The 23,932-nt window shown below is 38.9% G+C and overlaps 1 protein-coding gene across 1 annotated transcript; it reads right to left on the reverse strand.

Moving 5' to 3' along the window:
• Positions 1-5,810: 5,810 nt before the first annotated feature.
• On the reverse strand, positions 5,811-14,281 carry tfa (transferrin-a). Its single transcript, XM_068340665.1, has 17 exons — positions 14,143-14,281; positions 13,888-14,027; positions 13,216-13,318; positions 12,951-13,142; positions 12,218-12,347; positions 11,932-11,987; positions 11,048-11,211; positions 10,807-10,960; positions 10,531-10,694; positions 10,339-10,435; positions 10,222-10,242; positions 9,174-9,341; positions 8,665-8,815; positions 7,239-7,306; positions 6,966-7,150; positions 6,285-6,474; positions 5,811-6,151 (listed from the first exon to the last, which is right to left on the reverse strand). The coding sequence occupies exons 1-17, from the start codon at positions 14,180-14,182 to the stop codon at positions 6,105-6,107; spliced, it is 2,070 nt and encodes a 689-aa protein (XP_068196766.1). The 5' UTR covers positions 14,183-14,281; the 3' UTR covers positions 5,811-6,104.
• Positions 14,282-23,932: the final 9,651 nt, after the last annotated feature.

The raw sequence follows: 23,932 nt of genomic DNA on the forward strand, positions 1-23,932 counted from the left end.
CAGTTCTCCGAACAGTGGGCTGACGTGAACCTCCGGGAAAGGATTTCTGTTGTCTGGTTCAGTTCCTAGACTGTAATCCAGGAGGAGGCCTCTCCCCATCCTAAAGAGTCTTTGCCTTCAAAGTTCTAGCACCCTCTGAACCACCTTGGTGGATTGGACGTTCAGCAGGGAGCCCACATCCTGGGCATCCACCAGTACCAGGCCAGCGTTGTCCATCAGCTGTTGGAGGGTCAGCCCAGGTGTGGCTCCACTGCAGATAGCCAGCCTGGCTCCATAAACTAGTGGCTCCTTCAAAAACCATACAAGAGACTAAGAGCTTTTTGCTCACCTCCTTTTTAAAACGCTTATGTCAAACTCAAAGTCAACTTTATTGTGAAATGTTACATATATGCACGACATACAGAACAAATTACAGTCCTCTCAGACTCACAGGCCGTAAAAAAACGAAAGAACTGCTCAGCGGGAGAGAGGGAGTCAATGCATGTGTACACACTGCCATCCTATCCTATCCCAAAACAGGTTTGTTGCAGTGAAACCCAAAAGAACCCTCCAGAGTAAGCATAAGCGACAGTGGCGGGGAAAAACTCCCTCACTGAGGAAGAAACTCCACACAGAACCCAGACTCTGGAGGGCGATCATCCGTCTCGACCGTTTGGATGGGAAACAAAATATACTGGGAACACAGACAGGGAAAGGAAAAGAGGGAGAGAGACAGAGAGAGAGTGGAAGATAGGCCGGATAGAATTTCCATTTCAAATTGTGCTTTAGTTGCTGAAGTGGGGGCGGGATATCCAGGCCTTTGGATTTCCTGTGTTCCATAATTGTTTCCCACCTGTCGAGCAGAAGCACAAAGACAGCAGTAGTATCTTGAATTCGTGTTTACACAAGCGACGAGTCTTTGTTTAGCAGACTCAGAAAGCAGCTCCACACTTAGCGCAGAAAAGTCAACCATTATATCAGGAAAAAAAGAGAGAAAAACAGGAGAAGAATTAGGGCAAAATACGTATGTAGCAGTGAAGTTACTGAAAGTTAAAAAGTCCCAGACTATGACATTCTATCGATCTGTAATGCGGGCTCAAGTAAACAAAACACACGTGAATGCGAGGGGGAGGCAGGTTGGTACAGGCAGCTCAGAGGGGGAAGAGGGGTGCTGACAGAGAAGTCGCAGGCACGCCCATTGACACCGATCATTTCAAAACAGAAGTGACTTTAACCATATTCAATCAAGATATTGAAGACCACTGATCACTTTGGGGCAAGACATTTCAAATACAGTGTAGTTGGACATCTGATAGCTTAATGACATGGATTTAAAAAAGCATAGTATGGGACTCTCAAGAACACAGTCATATAAAGGAGGCAAACCATTTAGCTTTAAATTTAGAATCAATTAAAAACAGTGCAGAATCCAGCCCCAAATTACTTACACGTCTGAATATGCAGCTGGCCAATTCTCTCCATGTCAGCTGTGCCGGTCTGGTCAGAAACCACTGGTTGAACTGTAAACTGAACGTGGCTGTTCTTCTGGCTAAGAGGAGGAGGCGCTGTCCCCCCTCCTCTTTTGATAAAAACAACACCCCCTCATTCACCTTATGTAGACCGTCCCAGAAAAATTAATAGGTTTTATCTGGCCCAAAAAACCTGAAAGAGGGTCCATGCAAGCCAAGTGGTGCCATAGTTGAGAGGCCACCAAGATGTCTTATGGCGATGTCTAGTATGTCTTATAGTGTTCACAAGAACTCTACATCTGAGAGAGCAACCATTTTCATTTTTGAAGACTGGCTTCAATTTTCTCAGTGATGCCTTCCGAATTGTTTCTGGTTGTTGCCTCATTGCCTAGCTACACACCAAGATATTTCAGACTATCGGTCCTCCAAAATAAGCTCTGAGGAAGAACGGGGAGACCATCACGCCGATCACCAATGGCAAGGGCTTCACTTTTGTTCCAGTTCACCCTTGCCGTGTTTAGAATGTTAAATAAATGAGTTAATACCACTAAAACATTGACAACTCTCAAACCGTCGATGCTTTTGTGGATTTTATAAAGGATGGGGTTCTAGAGAGACATCATTCAGCATCCCAGACAGAGCACAACCCTGCTGAATGACTCAATGCACCCTGAAAGGAGCACACAAACTGCCGTTAAACTTCAGTGTACAGTGCGCCCTAGTGCATTCGCGCATCAATGATTGTGGCCCCAACTCATCGCGGATTTTTAGTAGTTAGTCACATGATACCGTTCCTGTATTCAATTGGCTGACGGCATCGGGAAGTCATTCTGTTCTGTTAGTCTCGGACTTTCGTGAGACACAAAAGTGATTTAAACAGTCGATAAGAGTGAGGGGAAAAGATAATACAGACAGAAGGTGGTTTAATATCATGTTTAAATTTATGTAAATAATAACATAAATAGATTGCGATCTCGATTGCGGATTGCTCAATCGCGTGTGGTTCCTGGAACACATTACCCACAAAGAACGAGGGTGCACTGTACTCTCAATGTCACTGTACAAAACCCAGATCTTGGTAGTAAAACTGGTGCTGAACTGAAACTTCTCCATAGTTTTCCAGAGGAAGCTGTGCTCCACATGATCAAAAGCCTTCTCTTGATATAATGAAATGAGACCAATATTTATATCCAATGACCTGGAAACCTCAAAACATCTTGAACTAGGTAGACATTGTCTACCCTGGACCTGCCGGGCACACAGTAGCTCGGATCCCGTTGGATGATGTGGTGATTTATGTTTAATAAAAGGTTAAAGAATGCTTAATAAAACAATGATGTGATAATAATAATATGATTAAATAATAGTGGAAGGCCTGAAGACGTGGCCTGAGAATGTAAGCAGTAATTTGGTATGCAATGGTCGGTCAGTAACCGCCCATTGACACACACACAGAGTATCTTGGGCTATAAAAAATGAGGGTGACTTGGGGGAGAAAAGGAGTGTGTGCGGTGTTCAGATCAACGTGTGAGCCATGTATTAGTTAAGTATCTGTTAACATTGTTTGCTTTTATCATCGGTGATAATGTTGGATTTCTTCTCAACCTGAATTGACAAATCAATATTTTATACTTACTGTATGTACCAACAGAAACAAGGTGAGCCTCCTGGCTTTGTGGTGCAAGGACAACAATCTCCATCTGAATGTTGAGAAGACGAAGGAGATTGTTGTGGACTTCAGGAGAGTACGCACCCAGCATGCTCCACTAACCATCGATGGTGCTGCAGTGGAAAGGGTCAGCAGCACCAAGTTCCTGGGTGTGCACATCTCCGAGGACCTGTCCAGAGGCCGCAACATCGCATCACTGGCCAAAAAAGCCCAACAGCGCCTCTACTTCCTCTGGAAACTGAGGAGAGCAAGAGCCCCACCCCCCATCATGCTAACCTTCTACAGAGGCATCATCTAGAGCATCCTGACCAGCTGCATCACTGTGTGGTACGGCTGTGTGACAGCAGCTGAAAAGACCACTGGCGTCTCTCTCCCTTCCCTCACAGACATTTATTACACCCACCTAACCCACAAAGCCATCAGCATTGCAGGTGATCCCACCCACCCTTCTCACAGCCTTTTCAGACTGCTGCCCTCAGGTAGGAGACTACAGAGTCTGCGGGCCAGAACCAGCAGGCTCAAGGAGAGTTTCTTTCTTTCTTTTACCTTCTCTGATGGGGGCCGGGATCAGTTTGTAACAGAAAAAACTGTGACCATTGCAGGGGTGCCTAAATGTAAACATTTATTGTCTTTCAGAACCAAATATTAATAACCCTTTCTGGTTATTATATCATTTAGGAGAGTAGCATTGCAGTCAACGAGACTGTCGGGCTGGAATGTGTCTTTCAAACTGATAAGAAGTCTGAGCTTAATCGATGTCACCAGCAAAGGTTGTTCTGGAAGAGAAGGATTTATTTTGCATTAGCATGCAGTTCACGGAATCACACACAGAACTCTGCCTTCAGCATTTCCAGTGCTTCCCGTTACGGCCAGCTCATAGACCGCAACAAAATAAGGGAGATGTACGGCAGGTGGCTCCAAAAGTTAACAAACATTTATTGAATTAACAGAAATAGCAGCATGGCTTCAATCAGAAATCCTGGCATCATCCACGTCTGCAACCAAACCCTCTGCTAGAGGATTCACCACAGTGAATTGGCAGGCGGAGTTAAATAACCTGGGAACACTGATTAGGTGCTCCCAGGTACTTGATTGTAATGCTACTCAGCCGAGGACATGTAACGTAAAGCAAACCATGACCTCGAAGGACCAAGGCCCTGGGGCAGTGACATTCCACACACCGTTCAGCTAAATGCAACAGCGTAGGCCTCACCCTAATTTTTTTATGCAAATTAATTCTTTAGTACATCCTATTCCATAAAAGTCTTTTAATTACATCTATGGCTCACTGTGAGTATGGTTGTGGTAAAGGTTTTCCTTTATCTATATCTGACCAGTTTGACTTCTAGAGTACAACATATTCACCCATTGTGCTACGTTGTCACTGTGAGCAGTCATTAATCCTTGTTCTTTTAGGAAAGACTGGATCTTGAAAAATGGTGGAGTCTGTATTCTACAGCTCATTTTCAATATATTAGACATGATCTCAACAAAACCTAATTGATGGCTTATGGGATCATATGTTTTGGACTGAATATGTAAACTTTGAAACTTACTTTGAAGCAGTTCAGTCTAATGTATTTTTGGACTTGAAGTTAATACAATAAATCTACTGCATGTTGATAGAGTTTATTAAATTATTAATAATCATACCTCGGCCTTCATTTGCAGAAGACACAGTAAGCTCCCATCAGGTTAACGTAAACTAAAAACTGAAATCTTTAAACTAGAATTCTTTGGATTTTCGGAATGCAGTCATTCCAGCCATTAGTACAGAACAAGGTTGTATTAGCTTCAATGTGGTAACATTATTAAGACACATATGAGCAAGTAACATAACTGTATTAGTTTTGTGGATTTCATGCTATCTGATGATCTTGGATTTAGTTAATAGATCAGTGTGCAGCCAGCTAATATTGCTAATGCGAATTCAGCAAAGCTATGTTTCACCCTTATACTTTAGATGGGAACTTCTGTGGTAGAACCCCAGCTTATGCATCATTTTCAACAAATGAGGGATAAGCTACACATTTCATGACTTATTATGCCAGTCTCTTGTGTGTTTATTTTTTCTGTCAACAAATGGACCTTGCAAATATAGTCTTTTGAAAAAATGTAATGTTAGACACTGGAGCTTTTATGGATAATGCACGATGGCCTGTTGCCCATAATTTGCCCACAGCTCACCTTCTATCCAAATGTTTGTAACTTTTTGTAACTTTGTACTTCTTGCCCTTCATTATTCTGGAAACTTCCATATTCCAAAATTGTTGCTGCAAGAGATGTACTGTACATTATTACATGTTTTAATTACAAGTTTTTAATTGCATCTCTTATCAAGCTCTTGATAACTGAGTATATATTTGTCTATATATTCCTTAATCTTCATATAACTAAAAAAATTGTATCAATATATTATTGTATATATCAATATACAAAATATATACTTACGTAACATTAATTGTTTCAGTTTTTTGTCCTTTTCAGATTCCAAGAGTGCTTTACAAATTTACATTACAACCAATAAGCTCAGTGCTGTTTCTACCTGTGTTTGACCATGGCAGCCATTTGAGAACATTGGCCTTTATGAACTTCGACAATAAAAAAAATACTACGATGCACTTTTCTGGGATATTGAAATTAAACGCTAAACATCACACTGCTACAAAACAAAGCCACAGTATTTCCACAAATTGTATTATGCGGCTTTATTTGAACATTAAGCATATTTTATACAACATTTATCAATAACAGTTGGTGTCACATTATGTGTCAACGGCATGAAAAAAACTACACAGGACATGATTACTCATGGAATGGTCATTGGTTAGTTGCTGTGTGATAAGCATTTACTTCATGGTTGCACTTTTGACAGCTCCACAATGAATTCTGGTTGAAAAAACACTCGACAAATCATTGCTGAGTGAGAATTTTGTCATCAAAATAAGTGAGAGCCACATGAGACACCAAGTAATCCATGTTCATCTCTAGTTTTTCTGCTGACAGGAATGGAAAGTGCAAGATTTTTCCAGCTCTGTTAGGGGAAGAAAAAGACAAAAAAAGATAGGGAGTGAGGTCCAGTGAGTCATATTTTTAGTGTGTCATTTACCTGGGCTGCAGAGAATCCTTCAACTCAGTAATCTCTTTTTTGACACAGTGGTACAAACCTGGGGTGTTTTCATTACACTTCCTGAGTACGTTCATAGAATTCATGTAGTCATCTCCCAAAAACTTTTCAAATGATGTTCCAGCAGGAACCTCCTGGAGACACTTAGTGGAGTCCTTGAAGAGAAGATTCTTGCTTGTTTCTGACTGGAACAGTTTGAATAGGTCTGTGCAAGAGGCACCAAACCTGGCCTAAAAATGTAAAATACAGTTAGGACATTTAAAAAAAAAATTGTAATCATCTTTGTGAATTAACAGATGTTTATTTGAAAAAAATGTTCAAAGTAAAGAAAAAGTTAAATTCCTTCATGCATTCATTTTTTTTATAATATAATGTAAATGAGAAATTATAATGCATCAAATTAGAAAAAAAATCTGTAAATTGACAACCAATGAGAGAAAAAAGTGTTTACATAAAAAAGAAGAAAATCTGAGTCATAGAATAGTGGTTTAGGACAAAGGCTTTGCATGAAGGCCTTTTGCTGTTAATAAGCATGGGAAGGAACTTTAAACTAATTTTGAGCACAACAAATTGAGAAGTTACTATGTGGTCCAAATGCAATATTTTATAATTCACATATTTCTTGAATCAGCAAAATTCTTTAACAAATCTGAGAATATGAGATAATAACATCCTTCTGACATCCAGCATTAATCTTCTTGTCAGTGTTGCACTCGCTTACCTCTTGTTCCTTGAGAAATTGGACTACCCTGTTACGGATCTCTGGACGAGTCACTACAGCATGTGCTGGCACCTTGCCCAGGTTGCAAGAGGCATAATCGCTGACTGGTACTGAGACCTTCTTATGAGGGCAAACTAGCCTGTAGTCATCAGCATTCACACCACTAGCCCATGGTGGACTGTTGGCTTTTATGACAAAATATGGTGAGGATATGGTCATTAGTTTTGTAGGACACATAGCTGAAATGAAAGCAGGTCAATTCGGGTCTCTTACCCCCAGTGTTTTCTTGAAAAGTTGTGTGTTTGACGAAAGCAACATCACCAGCATTCTCAACCAGACATCTGTAATGATTACCAACACAGAAATTTGGGTATTATCTTATTTTTCTGTCTATTTTTTTTTTTTCTTCAAAAAAACATATTGATGGTACTATAATATTGGTTTATTTAGAGAGTTGAGGTTGGGAATATGGTTACTTTAGCTTATCTCAAAGAATAAAGAATGGAGGGGAACAGATTGTTGGTCTCAAAAAATATAAGTTTACTGAATGAATAATGAAGTTCACTAAATCAGCGGTCCCCAACCCCTGGACCGCGGACCGATACCAGTCCATGGGGCGTTTGGTACCAGGCCGCACAAGAAGAATAAATAATTTACATTACGTTCCTTTTATTTATTTCGGAATCTGAAAGATGCTTTATTTTGAAAAATTACCAGATTCTCTATTACATCCATCTATGTCAGTGGACCTCAACCAACGGGTCGCGGCACAGAACGTTTGACTTTTTTTTTTCCAATTGATTATCAGTCTAAAGATGTTTTATTTTAAAAAGTGACGTCTGTGCGGAATGACGCACAGTCATTCCTTGATAGGTCTCAGTCACGTGACAGGTTACCTCTAAATTAAGCGCCCACAACTGCCCCAGTGTTCCGGATTAAAGTCAATTATCCTGAGATCGCCAAAAAAGTATCGAAAACCCTGCTTCCATTTCCAACCTCCTGTCTTTGTGAAACGGGATTTTCTGCAGTGACCGTAAAGAAAACCAAACTGCAGAGTAGACTGGACGAAACACACTTCATTGTCATTGTCTCCCGTTACCCCTAGATCAGCGGTCCCCAACCACTAATTTTCATTATTGTAATTATTATTTGATTGACTTATTCATCCTTTTATTGGGAATGATCAGTATTTCTCCTACGTCGAATGCACTGATTGTAAGTCGCTCTCTTTCAAAATAAACCTCATCAGTGCAGTCACTTCAATCGAGTTTTAAATATAATTATTTCTTACAATTATTTCATTTACTGAGATGTTGATTATCAAATTATGAAAAAAAGATTGTTTATTTTCGGTTGATGTCTGCATTTTACATAAAGACACTCCGAATGTTTTATTATTAGACTACATCTGTTCTGGTATCGTTAACGATTATCGAGCAAATGAAGACCGGTCCGGTCTTAGATGAAACCGGTCCGTGGCATAAAAAAGGTTTGGGACCGCTGCTATAGAGAACTGCTAAACTAGCTGTTTCAATTTGCTAACACTATCTGAAATAACAACTCATTTCTCAACCATCAAACAGACATGAGATCATCTTCTTTTTTGATTCTCAGGAAAAAAAGCAATTCTGCTTCCCAACCCCACTCCGCCTAACTTTAAGATGTTATGCAGATAATACTTTGCAGTGTTGCATCCTACCTAAAGGCGCCAGCATAGCCGTAGTACCGCTCATTACCGCTGGCTTTGCACTTGTCATCATCTCCAACAGCTTTGCCACTGCCAGCACACTGTTGACAGAACGAGGAGTTGATGTTTGCTCCAGGTGCACAGCCACTTGGAAAGTAACTGTCTGTGGAAAAGGAAGAGACACAGTCAGCATGATGTGTTGGAATCACAATCTGGTGTAGAGTGCAGGAAATTTCAAGGTGTTCAAAAGCACAGAAGTATGCTGGAAATACAAAGCACTAAAAAAACACTTTTATCCAGTTGTTTAAAGATTGTGATTTTTATGCCAACATTGTGTCATTGTACCTGTAAGCAATGGTCTAAAAATATTGTGAAACCAAAATGTAATCACATTATACTTCATAACTCCTCCAAACATTTCATTTAAATAAAAACATAATCACCTTGGCAGTGGTAAATAGAACTATATGAATTAATTAGTAGCAGAACAGAATTTATAATAGAAGCACAAAGTCTCTTACTGAAATTGCAGTTATTAAGCTCTTTATAGACGTGACTCATGGGCATGTTCCAGCCAGCAGTTCTGCCAACTCCTGTGTGACAAGACCTCTTGCCTTTCAGGTTCTCCCAAGCCGACTGCTGTGAACCGCTCTTCACCACAGCAACAGCATAGTAAGATGATGCTAAAGCTATGAGAGTGGTAAAACAGAAAGCAGAGGGAGAAGAATCCCAAGACAAATAATATTATAGTTAATTTATTATAATATTTATCATCGTAGTGGGAAACACACAAATTTTTGATAGAATAACAATATGTAATGTAATGTAAAATTCATTTTTCTGCTCTGTCACTTACAGTAATTTTCTAATAATTTTCATTATGCTTCATAGGAAGAACAATGTTGGTTTGGTACATGATATAACTCATTAAAATTGTATAGTTATTAACTTATTATTTATTAACTATTTTTAATTTTCATATAACTTTGCATAGTAGTATAGATTAATAGTCAATAATTAGGGATAATTCGGTCGGATGTACTAATAATATCTAGATTCAGAGTTTCAGAGTTCCAGTTTCACATTCTACAAATAATTAGACACTTAACTTATCAAAAGTATTGATTTTTTTTATACTTTAGTATATACTTTACTATACTTTAGTAATCCCCGAAAGGAAATTAAGAGCACACTGTAGTATTGAACAAACACATGCATACATGTTAGTACGTACAGGCCCCTGTAACACACACAAACACACACAAGGGGGCCTGTACCCATGCAAGTGGTGGGCAGCTCCTTCTTGGTGCACCCCAAATGAGCAACTTGTAAAGGGGGACGGTGCCTTGCTCAAGGGCGCCTCGGCAGTGCTCGGAAGGTGAGCTGACACCTCCCACTGTCAGCTCACACTCCAGGCGGCTGGACGGGAGCAGGAATCAATCCGCCGATCTTGGAACATTGGATGACCAGCTCCACCATTCTGCCGCTTTACCGCTGAGCCACTGCCGCCCCTTAATCTCAACAAATTCATTGAATTTAGATTACTAAAAATGCAGTTATGTTTATTACCGTCAGATTTGCCGCACTCTCCTGTGAAAAGACAAAAATAGAGATATTACTCATGTAGGAAAGAAGAAAAGTGAAGTGATGAAGAGGATTGTATTGTCTCTGGACTGACTGTCACACCTTCATCATACTGCTCCACCATAGCAGGAACAAGACCACACTTGCCAGCTGTGTACACCTGTCCTCCATCCACTGCAACTGCATCAGCTTCTTTTCGCTACAGGGTGATGGAAACAACAGAAATTCAGATTGAACTGTCCCCAAATGGAGTAAAAACAATTCATGTCATGTTTGAATCCAACAGTGTTATACCATAATTTTTTCCAGACATTCCTCAAATGTGGAGGCAGACTGGCAATTAATGACAGGGCCTTCTGGGGTAGCGCTGTTCCCAGCCCACATATCACACTTCGCTACTTCATCATTACCAACAGCACACCATGTAATGGCAGAAGAAGGAGCAGGTGGGCTTTCCTCTGGAAAGTGGAGGAAAACAACTGTAAGCCAGAGTCCGCCATCTAAATATAGTAACTGCTTGAGCATTTACTTGAATGTTAATACGCATTTTTTCATAAAAACTTTCAGTACCTCTCTTGAGGGAATGGACAATCGCCATGAATTCAGCACCCAGGTAAAGAAAGGAATTCATGTTTGAAGGCAGCCGCACTAACTTTGTTGTTGAGTCCTTAAACATCAGATTTTTGGCAGATCTATAGCCGTCAGAGGAGAACAGATCAAAACCCTACAAAAGACAAAAAGCAAGCACATGCTCTTAGGTTAGTACAAGTTACATGTATTGCCACAAGTGTATATCTTAGCTTCTGTATACCTGCACTGAGTTGAGGCTATTCCAGATTAAATCAGCCAACGCTTGGTCCTTTCGTGTGACAACAGCATGTGCAGCCACTCTGGCTAGGTGGCAGGTTTTATAGCTGTCAATAGGGGCCCTGGTGTCGTCCTTGCAAAGCAGCTCGTAGTTGGATTTTTTAGACTCTGAAAATGTAACAAAGTGCTTTAAACATTTTTTCTGTCAGTCATCAGGTGTGAAAAAAGATCACTTTGACCATCACATTTCATTTAAAGTAATCTACCTTTTTGGTGTAGCAAAGGAGTATACTATTTCTGCCCAAATGACATTGATAACAAGAGTTATACCCCATATATTCAATAACAGTACATTATTCACTCACAAAAACATAAAGAAAAACAATGAGCTTCATTAAAGTAAGATAAAGTAAGATAAATGACTCATTAATAAATAAAAGTTGATTAGTCAACAAAAAAAATAGTAATTGACTTTGAAAGAGACAAATAACATTCATATTCATCAGAAATGTTTCCTTCGCCTCTTCTTTCTTTTTCTTTTCTTTTCTTTCTTTTCTTTTCTTTGCTGATGAATTGGTGTCTAATTGCATGTAAATGGTGAGGAACTAAGAAGGATATTCCACAACATATTCAGATAGAGACAATGCCTAACTATTAAAAAAAACCTGAGTACATTGTAAAATGTCATTCAAAAAATGTTAAATGGAAAATGCAAAGATAAAAAAAATTTGCCCTGTGACAAATATCAATATGAATATGATTCAATTTAGTGTTTTGCTGTTCAATTTGATACAACTGACAACTGAGTTCAACTGAGTTCATGTGGCTGACTTGACTGCATCAGTAATTCAGATGTGTTTTAGAACATGTTGAGAGTGAGACACTGACCAGGTACAGTGAGATGCTTCACGAAAGCCACTTGTCCAGCGTCTTCTTCCAGACACCTGTTTATTATACAAACCACACGTGCATCACAACAATTAGTTTATCAGTAGCACAGTGCACTGCCACAGGGAGAGCAGATTTAAGAAAATATCAGATGAGATCACAGGATTACAGAATGACCTGGGAGCAGTTATCATGTTATCACATCATCTAGGTCAAAAGCACAGAGCTTAAAAACAGTAAAAGCCACATTAGAAATATTTAGAGTCAAACAAAGACCAGCACTGACGTGAAGGCTCCAGTGTAGTCATAGTAAGGCTCCGTGTGGGATCTGGAGCAATCTCCCTTGCACAGCTGACACAGTTTGCTGCCTCTTTGTGCCCCAGGGGCACAGCTGGCTGAGAAGTACGCTTCCACTGCTGTAATACAAAAATCATTGTGGTATGTAAAAAGTTTTTTTTTTAACCTGAGGCTACAGATCCTAGCCTCTGTGATGCAAAATCTACTGTCCACACAATCGAGACCATCATCAACATTTTATTACAGATTTTAATGTTATTATCACATTTAATTAACTGTTCCGTTGCCCACTTTCAAAGCGCAAAAGTTGTTTTCAAATTTGGGTGGAATTTACTGGATCCATTTTCTGGGCCTTAGCATAGTCAAATTTTTAGAGTAACAAAATACCAAATTCAGTCTAGAAAGCATAGACCATGTTTGGTAGTACTTTGACATTTTGGAAAATATTATTGCTATTTTTTTTAAACTTTTAATCTTCACAAGTGCTAACAAATGTTGCCCACCTGGTTTAAGTCTTCATAAAAGAAAGTTAACAAAGTTAAGCCTGTTGACTGTAGCCCTTTTTTAAGGCATAGATATGATGTATTTTATCATTCTTCTCTTTAGGTCCTTAGTTGTGAAACTGTCAAACACACTTTAGTTTTTAATGATCTAACTTTTAACCCCACGAAAGCACCCATTTCACACTATCATTAATGTTATATTAATTGTGTGCAACTCACCCTCTTCAACAGGCTTGTCCTCTATGCCTGACCACTCCAATAAACCCATGGATAACAGAGTTCCGATGGGAATGTTCCAGCCTGCTGATTTTCCCAACCCGGTGTGGCAGGATTTCTTTCCTTTGAGGTCGCTGAAGTTGAATCCGCTGCCCTTCTTAACCACAGCAACAGCATAGTAACACGTATCCGAAGCTGAATGAACACAGAACAATTTTAAGTCGAAAGTTTAAGTGTCTCACTAACACAATTGACTCGTAACACATACATGTGCCATAGTCCTCAGCTATAATGGGATGCAGGCCATAGTTTTTCAATCCAGCAACATAGATGTCTCCTCCATCCAAAGTGATGGCATCTGCTTCACCAGACTAAAAAAGAAAAACACCAACCACCAGCATTATCAATTTTCACATCATACAATTGGAGTGAAGCAAAAGTATTTTTTATGGCTAATATTTTTATTTTATTTAGATTATAGCTAACATGATAACTTTGTACTTATTCTATTCTTATTCTTATTCTATTCTACTCTGACAGCCTGTGTTTGTGACAAATTGAGATTCTGTGGCATATAATAATAATAATAATAATAATAATAATAATAATAATAATAATAATAATAATAATAATAATAATAATAATGTTTTAAAAACATGAAAAACTATTCCTGGTAAAACAGCTGTATCGGCTGCAAAATCTAAATATTTATGCCTGTCATATTTAAAATATAACTATATATAATATATAATATTAAAAAAAAAAATTTAAAAAAAATTTAAAGTGGTAGAACTATTCTATTCACGTCACTTCACTTCCGCTACGAGTTTCACAATAAAAGCACTTTAATACAAATACATCCTTAAAGAAACATTGGAATACTGTATTTGTTTAGCACATCATATAAGTGTAGCCGACGTCGCAGTTGTCTCTTACTCACCTTAATTGCAATGATACACTCCAAGGAATTCTGTTTCAGCACACAGGCGAACGCGGGTGCGACGCTTGCGAGGTTCATACATTTCTGATATTCTTGGGGTGACTTGGCGCACCATCTCACTTTATTCGCGAACACAGTGGCTGCGCATGTAAATGAAGAAAAAAATGAAGAAAAAGAAAAAGAAAAAAAAAGACCTTAGACAAGCAAATTCAAATGCACAGAGATTATTAAGGATCGAAACAAATTGTGATTTACCGAGGCATGGGAGCAGCGCAGCGAGGAGGAGAGTCTTCATCCTGGACTTCGGAATGTCCAAGCAGGCAGAGCAGTGTGTCCAGGTTCTGAGACCTGTTTTTATACCAAACCTCCATGAGCTTGGGGGGAAAAAAAAAAAAAAAAAGTTTGCTCAGGTTTCCCAATGTGCGTGTGGGTGTGTACGCGGGTACTTTACCACATGTTCACTTTGGATATTCAAATACACTCCTACGAAACTTTGACACAGTTTGTACTGAGTTGAAAGTAGCCAGTTAAACTTGACATAGAACACACAGTCCTGCAGCCATTCAATGTGGACCATTATTGTGTCATTTTAAAAAAAAAAGTGCATTCAGTTTGATTTATTTTAAAATCGATGTGTCTTTATATGGTATTGTCTTGTCGTACAGGATATTTCTTTTTTCCTTTTTTTTTTTTTTTTAGTGTCTCTCCAGTAGCCGTTTGAGGGACAAATAGTTGTTGAATAATTGGACAGAAACGTTCATGAAAGTGAGAAAGTGTTTCTGCCATGAGTTGATATTTCATAGTATGTAATTCTTCAACTCCCAATAGGTAAATGCCGAAAGGAGGTCTGTAAATCCCACCAGCATGTTGCTCTTTCCAGTATTAACCAGTTGCACAAGACATATTTGGATACTGCACTGCAGCAATATGAACATTTTCTTCTAGTATCAAAAGTATATGAATTATGTGTAGGAAAAGTATAAGAATTTTAATGTGGTACCAAATTCATTTTCACATTACGCTTGGCTAATTTGAATTATGCCTGGGCCTACAATTATAGATAAACTATTGAATAAATGCTAAACTAATGAATACTCCTACTTGACAAATTTAATTGGAGACATTCAATAATTTTCTGTAACAGCTTGATCTGTGTAGGACTGACTTTAAATATTGATTAATTGACTTTGGGGAGAGAGCAGAGCACGGCCTGTACAAATGATCAGCCACATCGAAAAAACAAACAATCATTAAAACTCACAAACATGGATGAGGATTCAGTCACCACTACTGTATATTTTTGGTGGTGGGAGGAAGCTGGAGTACCTGGAAACCCCAGACAGAGTCTATTCATACATGGGAGTACATGTGAAGTCCTAGTCCATCGATTTGCCCTCACTGTGTGATAACTGTGACCCCTTGGTTACATTCTATTACTGGTATTTCAAATTTAATTTTTAAACTTTATTTTAAAGATCCAGTCTACTCTTCTTCTGGTGCATCATATTGTTAAGCGTTGTTCAAAACTGACAGAAGTGGACATGAATTTTAACTAAAGTGAACAGTCAATCACCCAAATGCTCCTGAAAATGACCACTAAATGATTCATCATACTGTATGTCTGTAACCAGAGGTGACACGATTTCTGCAGGTTTAGTGAGACTTGTGCAGGATGACCCAATCTTATCAGTTACCATGACAACCAGAAGAAAAAGTTAAAATGTTTGTGAATAATGCATTCATTAAAATATCTTCTCTGCAGCCTGACTCACATTTGTGGGTCAGTCTAACAAACACAAGAACGAAGGGTCATGTTGATTCTTAACAACATGACCCTTCTGAACCAATAACACTCCCTGTTCACAGATAACACATTTTAAAAATGAAACAACTCATTAGCTTAGATTAACTTGATAGATATCACGTTTCACAAACGTCCTTTGACAACCCAGTAAGATGGAAGACTTAAATATTATGATTCACATTTTACTTTCAGCACATTTTTCATTATTAGAACCTAAGATATCATTTCATGGTATGATGAGTCAAATTATAGATTATATTTCAGCCTGAAATGTTTTGAGAAGCTTTCGTTTCTCAAAAAAGAAGCCCTATCTGGTCAGAAGACTGCTGTCCTGCACACAACACAGCTTTGTAAATTGTTTACTTTGACTTTGTTCAATATACTGCACTCTCCTGTGTTTTGTCGCACAGTACTTCACATTTCATGCCTCGTTGTCACTGCAGCTTTCTGTCTAAATACTTAAAAGTACCCTATAATACAGACCTTCAGGCCATTAGTAATCACTAGCGGATGATGAACTTTTCTTAAATTGGGATTTTTCAGTGATGGCGAAATATGTTTGTAGTTACTGCTGTCTTTGCTATTCACTGGAGTGAGATTCGGCTTTCTCAGATAGGAATTTCACTGATGGTGAAATATGTTTGGAATTGCCAATTTTACCCATTTCACCATGGAAAGTACATAATTGCTTTGATTAAAGTTTCTCAACAATGTAGAAAGTACATGTTATAAAGAAAACATATAGCAAGACCTGAAAGAAAGTGAAACTTTTCAATCACTGAAAGTATTCAGTTCTAATTTCTAGTTAAATTACCTAGCCTCTAACTTCATTGCATCACTGTCCTCTAATTTATTATTATTTTATTTTCTATTTAACCTTTCTTTAACCAGGAAAAAGTCTCACTGAGTTAAAATAATTTCCCCCCCGAGAAGTCCTTGGCCAAAGCAGTCGGCAAAAAGTTAGCACAATACACTAAGGACAAGACAAGGCCACAAACTACACCATAAGTATAACAAGCTAATCCAGACAGCTAAAAAGGCATATGGAATTGAACATAGGACCTTCTTGCTATGAACATCATCTACATCATACTTGTATTTACGTCATATACATACTTCTTATTTGCATATACAGTAGATAGTTTTATATGCAAATAAGAACGAATACATTTATTTCCTCTGCTGGAATGAATTCAGTTCATTGCCTAAAATTCAAGCATTTTGGGGTTTTCACAAATGTATGTTTGTATTTAAAATATTTTGAATTTTTTGGGCCGGATCAGTGCCCTGATGCTGACCCTGAAACTGTGCTTGGTAATAGTCCTGTGGTTGCCCCTTTTGCTGGACCTGATGATAAATTCTTGTACTTTTAATGTAGTCCATCTGACTGGTCTCAGTCATAAATAACTATATGAACATTTCCCAAACACTACAATTCCACATAGTACAATGTTAAGTATTGTCTTTTCTCTATTATATTATTATATTTCTTTTTCTTCTTCTGCTTCTTCCTCGACGGTTTGATTTTACCTGGTGTTAGAGAGAGCATTCTTTTATCTGCCTATGCTGATGATGCTGTTGTTCTTATCAAAAACCAAAGGTATGTTGATGTTTTGGTGGGTTTGACAAACTCATTCAATGTTTCAACTGCTGCGAAAGTAAACTGGAACACAAGTGAAGCCCTTGCTGTTGGTGAGTGGAATGGCAACCTCCGGGTTCTTCCTCAAAACTTGTGTTGGAAGACTGATGGTCTCAAATATCTCGGTGTGCACCTGGGAAATGAGACAACAACCAGGAAGAACTGGGAGGGCATCATTGAAAAAATAGAAGGGAAACTTAAAAAATGGAAATGGTTGCTCCCCAGAATGTCGTACAGAGGTCGAGTTTTAGTGATAAACAACCTGGTGGCCTCGCAGCTGTGGCACCGCTTGGCCTGTATGGACCCTCCATCAGGGCTTCTAGCCCAAATCCAGACCAAACTTGTTAACTTTTTCTGGGATGGGCTGCATTGGGTGCCTCAAGGAGTGTTGTTTTTATCAAGAGAGGAGGGGGGACAGGGCCTCATCCACCTGGCTAGTAGAACAGCCACGTTCAGATTACAGTTCATCCAGTGGTTTCTGACCGGATCAGCGGATCTGACGTGGAGAGAGGTGGCCAGCTGCGTATTCAAACGTGTGAGCAACTTGGACCTGGATGCCTGGATGCTGGACTCTAAGTTTCTAAAGTTAAATGGTTTGCCTCCATTTTATCATGGTGTTTTTAAGTCATGGGCCCTATTTAAAAGCAGCCCAGGAAAAAGCTCTGACTCTCTGTTCTGGTTACTAAAGGAACCACTAGGCTGGATGTCTGCAGTGGAGCCACACCTGGGCTGTCTGCAGCGCTTTGCAGAACCAGGACCAGGACCCTCCAGCAGCTGGTGGACAACGCCGTGCCAGCGCTGGCGGATGCCCAGGCTGTGAGCTCCCTGCTGAACATCCAGTCCACCAGGGTGGCTCAGAGGGTGCTACAACTGTGGAGGCAAAGACTCTCCGGGAAGGAGAGAAGCCTCCTCCTGGACTATAGTACAGGGACTGTGCCGGACAGCAAAGATCCTTTCCCTGAGGTCCACATCAGTCCCCAGTTTGGAGAACTGGAGGGTCCTCTCCTCGGAGATGAACGACAGATCAGCCTGCACACGGCCAACAAAAAAATACTGTACAAAACAATGTGTAAAAGTAATCAACAAGAAAGGCCTGTGTGACAGAGCACCTACTACCTGGGCCAACAGGATGACGGGAAATAATAATAATAATAATAATAATAATAATAATAATAATAATAATAATAATAATAATAATAATAATAATAATAATAATAGACCTTTATTGTCCCACAGTGGGGAAATTTGTAATGGACCTGACCCACAGTGGAGACTTCTGTACAAACCTCCCCTCAAGAAAAAAACAGCCGACCTCCAGTGGAGACTTTTACATGGTGCCATCGGTTCCAATGCTTTATCTCTGTTTTTAACCCTGCGGTGTCCAACCAGTGTCCCTTCTGTACCCTTAGGGAAACAGTCTTTTCATGCTTTTAGTGGGTGTACAAGATTTGCAGTGCTCTTCACTCTTTTAACGAATGTTTTTAATCTGTTCTTCTTCTTATAGTACAGGGACTGTACCAGACAGCAAAGATCCTTTCCCAGAGGTCCACATCAGTCCCCTGTTTGGAGAACTGGAGGGTCCTCTCCTCGGAGATGAACGACAGATCAGCCTGCACACGGCCAACAAAAAAATACTGTACAAACAATGTGTAAAAGTAATCAACAAGAAAAACCTGTGTAACAGAGCACCTACTACCTGGGCCAACAAGATGACGGGAAATGGACCTGACCCGCAGTGGAGACTTCTGTACAAACCTCCCCTCAAGAAAAAAACAGCCGACCTCCAGTGGAGGATTTTGCATGGTGCCGTCGGTTCCAATGCTTTTGTCTCTGTTTTTGCCCCTGCGGTGTCCAGCCAGTGTCCCTTCTGTCCTCTTCAGGAGACAGTCTTTCATATTTTCAGTGAGTGTGGGAGACTTGCAGTACTCTTCACTCTTCTAACAAATGTTTTTAACTTGTTCAATGAAAACTTTAGTATCAGGAAATTCATCTACGGTGCTGGGTACAATAGATCGAATCAGAGAAAGTGGCAGCTTTTAAATTTTATTTCTGGGGAGGCAAAACTTGCAATTCATGTGACCAGGAAGAGGAAAATTGAAAACGATACCGCTCAAGAAGCAGCTACTGTTTTTTGCTGTAACATCAGATGTCGCTTAAAACTAGAATTTGGTTTCTATAAATTGACAAAAGACCTGAATAACTTTAGGAACATCTGGTGTTACAAAAATGTCTTATGCACTTTAGTTGATGACCACCTCACTTTTGCAAACTTCCTGTTATAATGCACTAATTCTTATATTGTATTTCCCTTTGTTTCTTGGTGTTTAATGTTTTTGAGTGTTTCGTATTTTTGAAATTTCATCTGATGAAAATTTGTAAAATGTTCTAAATGTTCTAAATGTTCTAAATGTTCTACATGTTAAATGTGATTGAAGTTTGTTTGGAAAAGATGTTTTGAGGCACTTAAATGCTTTCATCTAATGTAAAACTGCAAAATGTTTGAATGAGATTAAAGTGTTTTTGCAAAAATCAAAAAAAAAAAAAAAATCTTCTTCTTCTTCTTCTTCTTCTTCTTCTTCTTCTTCTTCTTCTTTTTCTTCTTCTGTGTTTTAAGTCCTGTACTTTGAATATGAATGGCGCATATGGAGACAAGAGCCTCTGTTTTTAGTTTGATTTAGTTGATTTTTTTTAGACATCAGAAAGAACATTTATTTAACACTGACAAAACTGTCAACAACATTCTGCCGATAACAACAATAGCAAACCCACAAACTGAGTTGAGCGACAGTCACAATCCAGATGACTGCATGTGTAATGATCAAGAAAGGAGTACATAAGAAACAACAACTGCTTGACAAATCTTTAACTCTTACAGTTTTTTTACACAGGAGTCTGATGGAGTCCATGTATTCTTGCTGAGTGTGTGTCCCATCCAATGTTTATGATTATCTTTCGGAGTACCTCAAAGGTATACTTCAGGTTCTTTGGATAGTCTATGTTAAGACTATCAGGAGGGAAAAGGCATGAGGAACCTCTTCAGGTCATGAAGAACCATCTCCTCCAAAGCCAGTGCCACATCAGTGATCTCCTTCGGGAGAGGTTTTGCAGGATTCTCTTTAATGATCCCCGTGCCCTGATTTCAATCCCTCTGAGCATCTGGTCTACTTCATCAATTGGCTAGTGAGAGCCAATTGATGAAGTAGACATTCACTTCATAGATAGGTAGAAGGACTACTTACGTCACAGATCTTGTAGAATGTAGAGAGATCATCTTTTTCACAAAGTAAGGCAGGCCAAGAAGGACAACTGATCTCGTCTGCTGGTTTGATAAATGTTAGTTTTCTTCATTCAGGAATGTTTTTGATGTGAATTCCTTTTTGTGTGAATCTCTTTTGGATTTTGTGTCAACGTGATTTTCTTGTAATTTGACTTTTATGAATAAATGTATTTTTGAAAAATAAAAAAACATCTTATATTATTATTATTATTATTATTATTGTTGTAGGTATTCTTTTATATTTCTTTGAGTTGTGGACCTCAATTGTGGTTTTAATGATCATATCTACATCAAAATGTACATAATGCTGCATTTGTTTTTCATCAAAGTTCCATAATTGTAAATATCAGAAGTGGTGGTGGTTGTTCAATAAGCAGTATAGCTTCAGTTCTTAAACACTCCCAGCATTTATTGCTGTGCATCATCATGCCATCATGTATATATTGTTTCAACCACTGGTCAAGACTACCTGGGATAAAATTTTTGTCATAGGCTTTCATCAAAGTAACCTAAGCTCCTTCTCTATACGATGTTTTTGTATCAGTTTAAACAAGACTTTAATGTAAATCCCCAATGAAGTTTTCAGCTTCCCTTATATGTACATTTCTAAATTCTTCCTTTTGCTTCTTAATCCTTAGCACACTACAAGGTTTGCTGTTCTATAGATCTATAGACCATAGATCAAAGCACTAATTTGATTAAAGCACTAGCTTTGATCTATGGTCTTACACTGGTCTTCTCCCTTGTCTTTCTATCTTACCTGGTTCCTGAGTGTAAAAAAGTTAAAATTAGACCTTGACCTAGCTGTTTCAAGGTCAAGGTCATCATCTCATTTTCATCCCCTTTACCGCCCGAGTAATGTGCTTTTTGTTTCATCTTTATATAGTCATACAATGAATACAAAAATTATTCTATTTATTCTATGAATACGTTGTAAACATATGGCAATGAGAGAGGAGTTTCGTTGATTCTGGGGACAGGAACTACACAAGCCAAATGGCTTCGACCTGTCAGCCCTTTTTTTCAGATTGCCTTTTGATGTTGCAAATGAGATGAAGGTGGTGGGGTCTGTTGTAATGACATGTCTGAGAAAAACAAATAGAAAAGCTCTAATTTGATGATTATTTGCAGATGAAGAACTGCTATAAGGATGTTCATAACAGTTCCTAAAGATGTTCTCACACACACACACACACACACACACACACACACACACACACACACACACACACACACACACACACACACACACACACGCACACACACACACGCACACACGCACACACACACTCCTATGGGTAATTTGGGACCGGCCAATAAACCTGAAGCACATGCTTTTGAAGGTGGGAGGAAGCCGTATCCTTTATCATTAAAATTGACCTGTTTTGGGGTTGTGCTTTTTACTCTTTTTGCTTACAATCTGGTTGCTTAAGGTGCTACTTCCCAGTTGAAATCTTACATTTTATTCATTCTCTTTAGTTAACAATTTATTAATATTGTCAAATTCAATTCTCTGCTGCCATCCTTTCTTAAGGATGTGTTCTTCAATATGAAACTGCAGGAAGTCTACTATTACTGATCTTGGAGTTCCAGTCACTGCCCTATGTGCCTGCTGGATTGGGAGTTCTGTTTCCTTAGATAATATAAGGTGACTTTTGGCCAAATCTGATACTGATCTTCCCTTTGTCCTCAGGTACTCCATAGTTGAGATTTTCTCCTGGAATGGCTCACGTAATTGATGAGTTAGTTCTGCATATCCATTGTTCTGTTTCACTTCTTTAAACATCTTGTCTTTCATCTTGAGGCAGGCTGATTCCTGGCCTTGTTTGGGTTTGTGCCTCTGCTATGATCACAATTTGACACTAGTTAACTTAAAAATCCATCCTTAAACTCTGTAAGGTCTTCTATAATAGCAGATGTTTGGAGTCCTGTGAAACATGAAATATGACAAAGGACACCTGAAACTCTTGAGTAGATGCAATCCTACATCAGGAAAGCATAGGAAAATATTCCACTTTCACAATGACGGTAACTGGTCTCCTTAGTTCCTGAAAACCGAATGCTGTTAAAAGAATAATTGATGCAATTTTTTTTTTTTTTTTTGAAAAGTGTTTGCTGGTATAAAAATCCTGAATGAAATCTCATTTTAGAAAAACAATTGCATTTTTGTCTTTTATCTGACAAAATATTGTTTGGTTAGATGTGGGATTTCAGTTATTCACATTTTACACTGCATCCCACTTTTATAAATTAGAATACGATAGGGTGATTTGAGGAAATAGAGGAAAAGACTGAAGAGCCTGAATTTTAATGTCAGATCTCTCCCACATGTTGTTAAAATGTCACTAAATTAATTTGGTTCATTTGAATTCAAAATGATGGAACAGAATGTACTGTTGAGTACAAAACAGATCATATCTGTCTTTATAGGTACACTCAGCAGTTTTTTGCAGAATGGGAGAAAACAGATCCAAAAATATTTCCTCATCATGTATGACCTCACAAGACTCTTTGCAAAAAGCCAAATTTTCTAGTCTGACTATATTTCAAGTAGTATTCAAGTGTATTCATGTTTTTGCAAAGTTCAGTGAGATATTAAAATAGGAGGTGGTGAGATTGTGTTTGTAGCTCTCAAAGCACTCGATTCCACGGTTCCCCATAATGCACCTCCGTCGCGTCCATCATTGCATCACAAATGAAAACTTCCCTTAAGCTTGTCCTGTTAGGGCTCACTACAGACACTGTCAGTCTTTTCCCACTTTAGACGGACGTTCATATTTGTTCAGTGAAGTTTTTACACTGAATGCCCTTCCTGCTCCAACCCTCTGCTTTTATCAGGGACTGGGACCAGCCTACAGTTGTTACTGGCTTGTTCCCCTATAGGGCTAAAGATTCCAGTCATTGAAGCTGGGGCAGCACACATGTGAAGCATGCACTCTACCACTGAGCTACATCCCCACTGGACCACAGATCTTTTGAATTTCACACTTGCAGTCTATAATGCAGGCTCCCTGGGGTACATAACTGGTGTGACTTTACTGAATCTCCTCCAGAGCCACATAGGACTACAGTATTCCAGTACTTTTGTAAAATCATTATGAGTGCCCTTTTAAACTTGTGGTCCACACACTGATCACAGTTTAACTTCCATTGATTTTGTTCTGAGAACTCGCTGAAGTCCAAAGAGGCATGGGGTCAACATCCTTCTTTTGCAACAGATGGCATCAAGCAGGTCACGTCTGACAGTCGCCTTAAAGAATTGATGAATACATTCAGATTTGACTGCAGGGTAACATCAAACAGAAACATATATCTGTTTAGCATC

This window comes from Antennarius striatus, chromosome 18 (assembly GCF_040054535.1).
Source record: "Antennarius striatus isolate MH-2024 chromosome 18, ASM4005453v1, whole genome shotgun sequence".
Lineage (NCBI taxonomy): Eukaryota > Metazoa > Chordata > Actinopteri > Lophiiformes > Antennariidae > Antennarius > Antennarius striatus.

What these genes read in the sequence shown, in the direction of transcription:
- tfa (XM_068340665.1), bottom strand. Translation starts at nt 14,182, where the DNA reads ATGAAGACTCTCCTCCTCGCTGCGCTGCTCCCATGCCTCG. An exon ending in GGACAAGCCTGTTGAAGAGG is followed by an intron (nt 12,348 to 12,950) that starts GTGAGTTGCACA and finishes TTTGTATTACAG; the next exon opens with CAGTGGAAGCGTACTTCTCA. An exon ending in GTGTAATGAAAACACCCCAG is followed by an intron (nt 6,152 to 6,284) that starts GTTTGTACCACT and finishes TTCCCCTAACAG; the next exon opens with AGCTGGAAAAATCTTGCACT.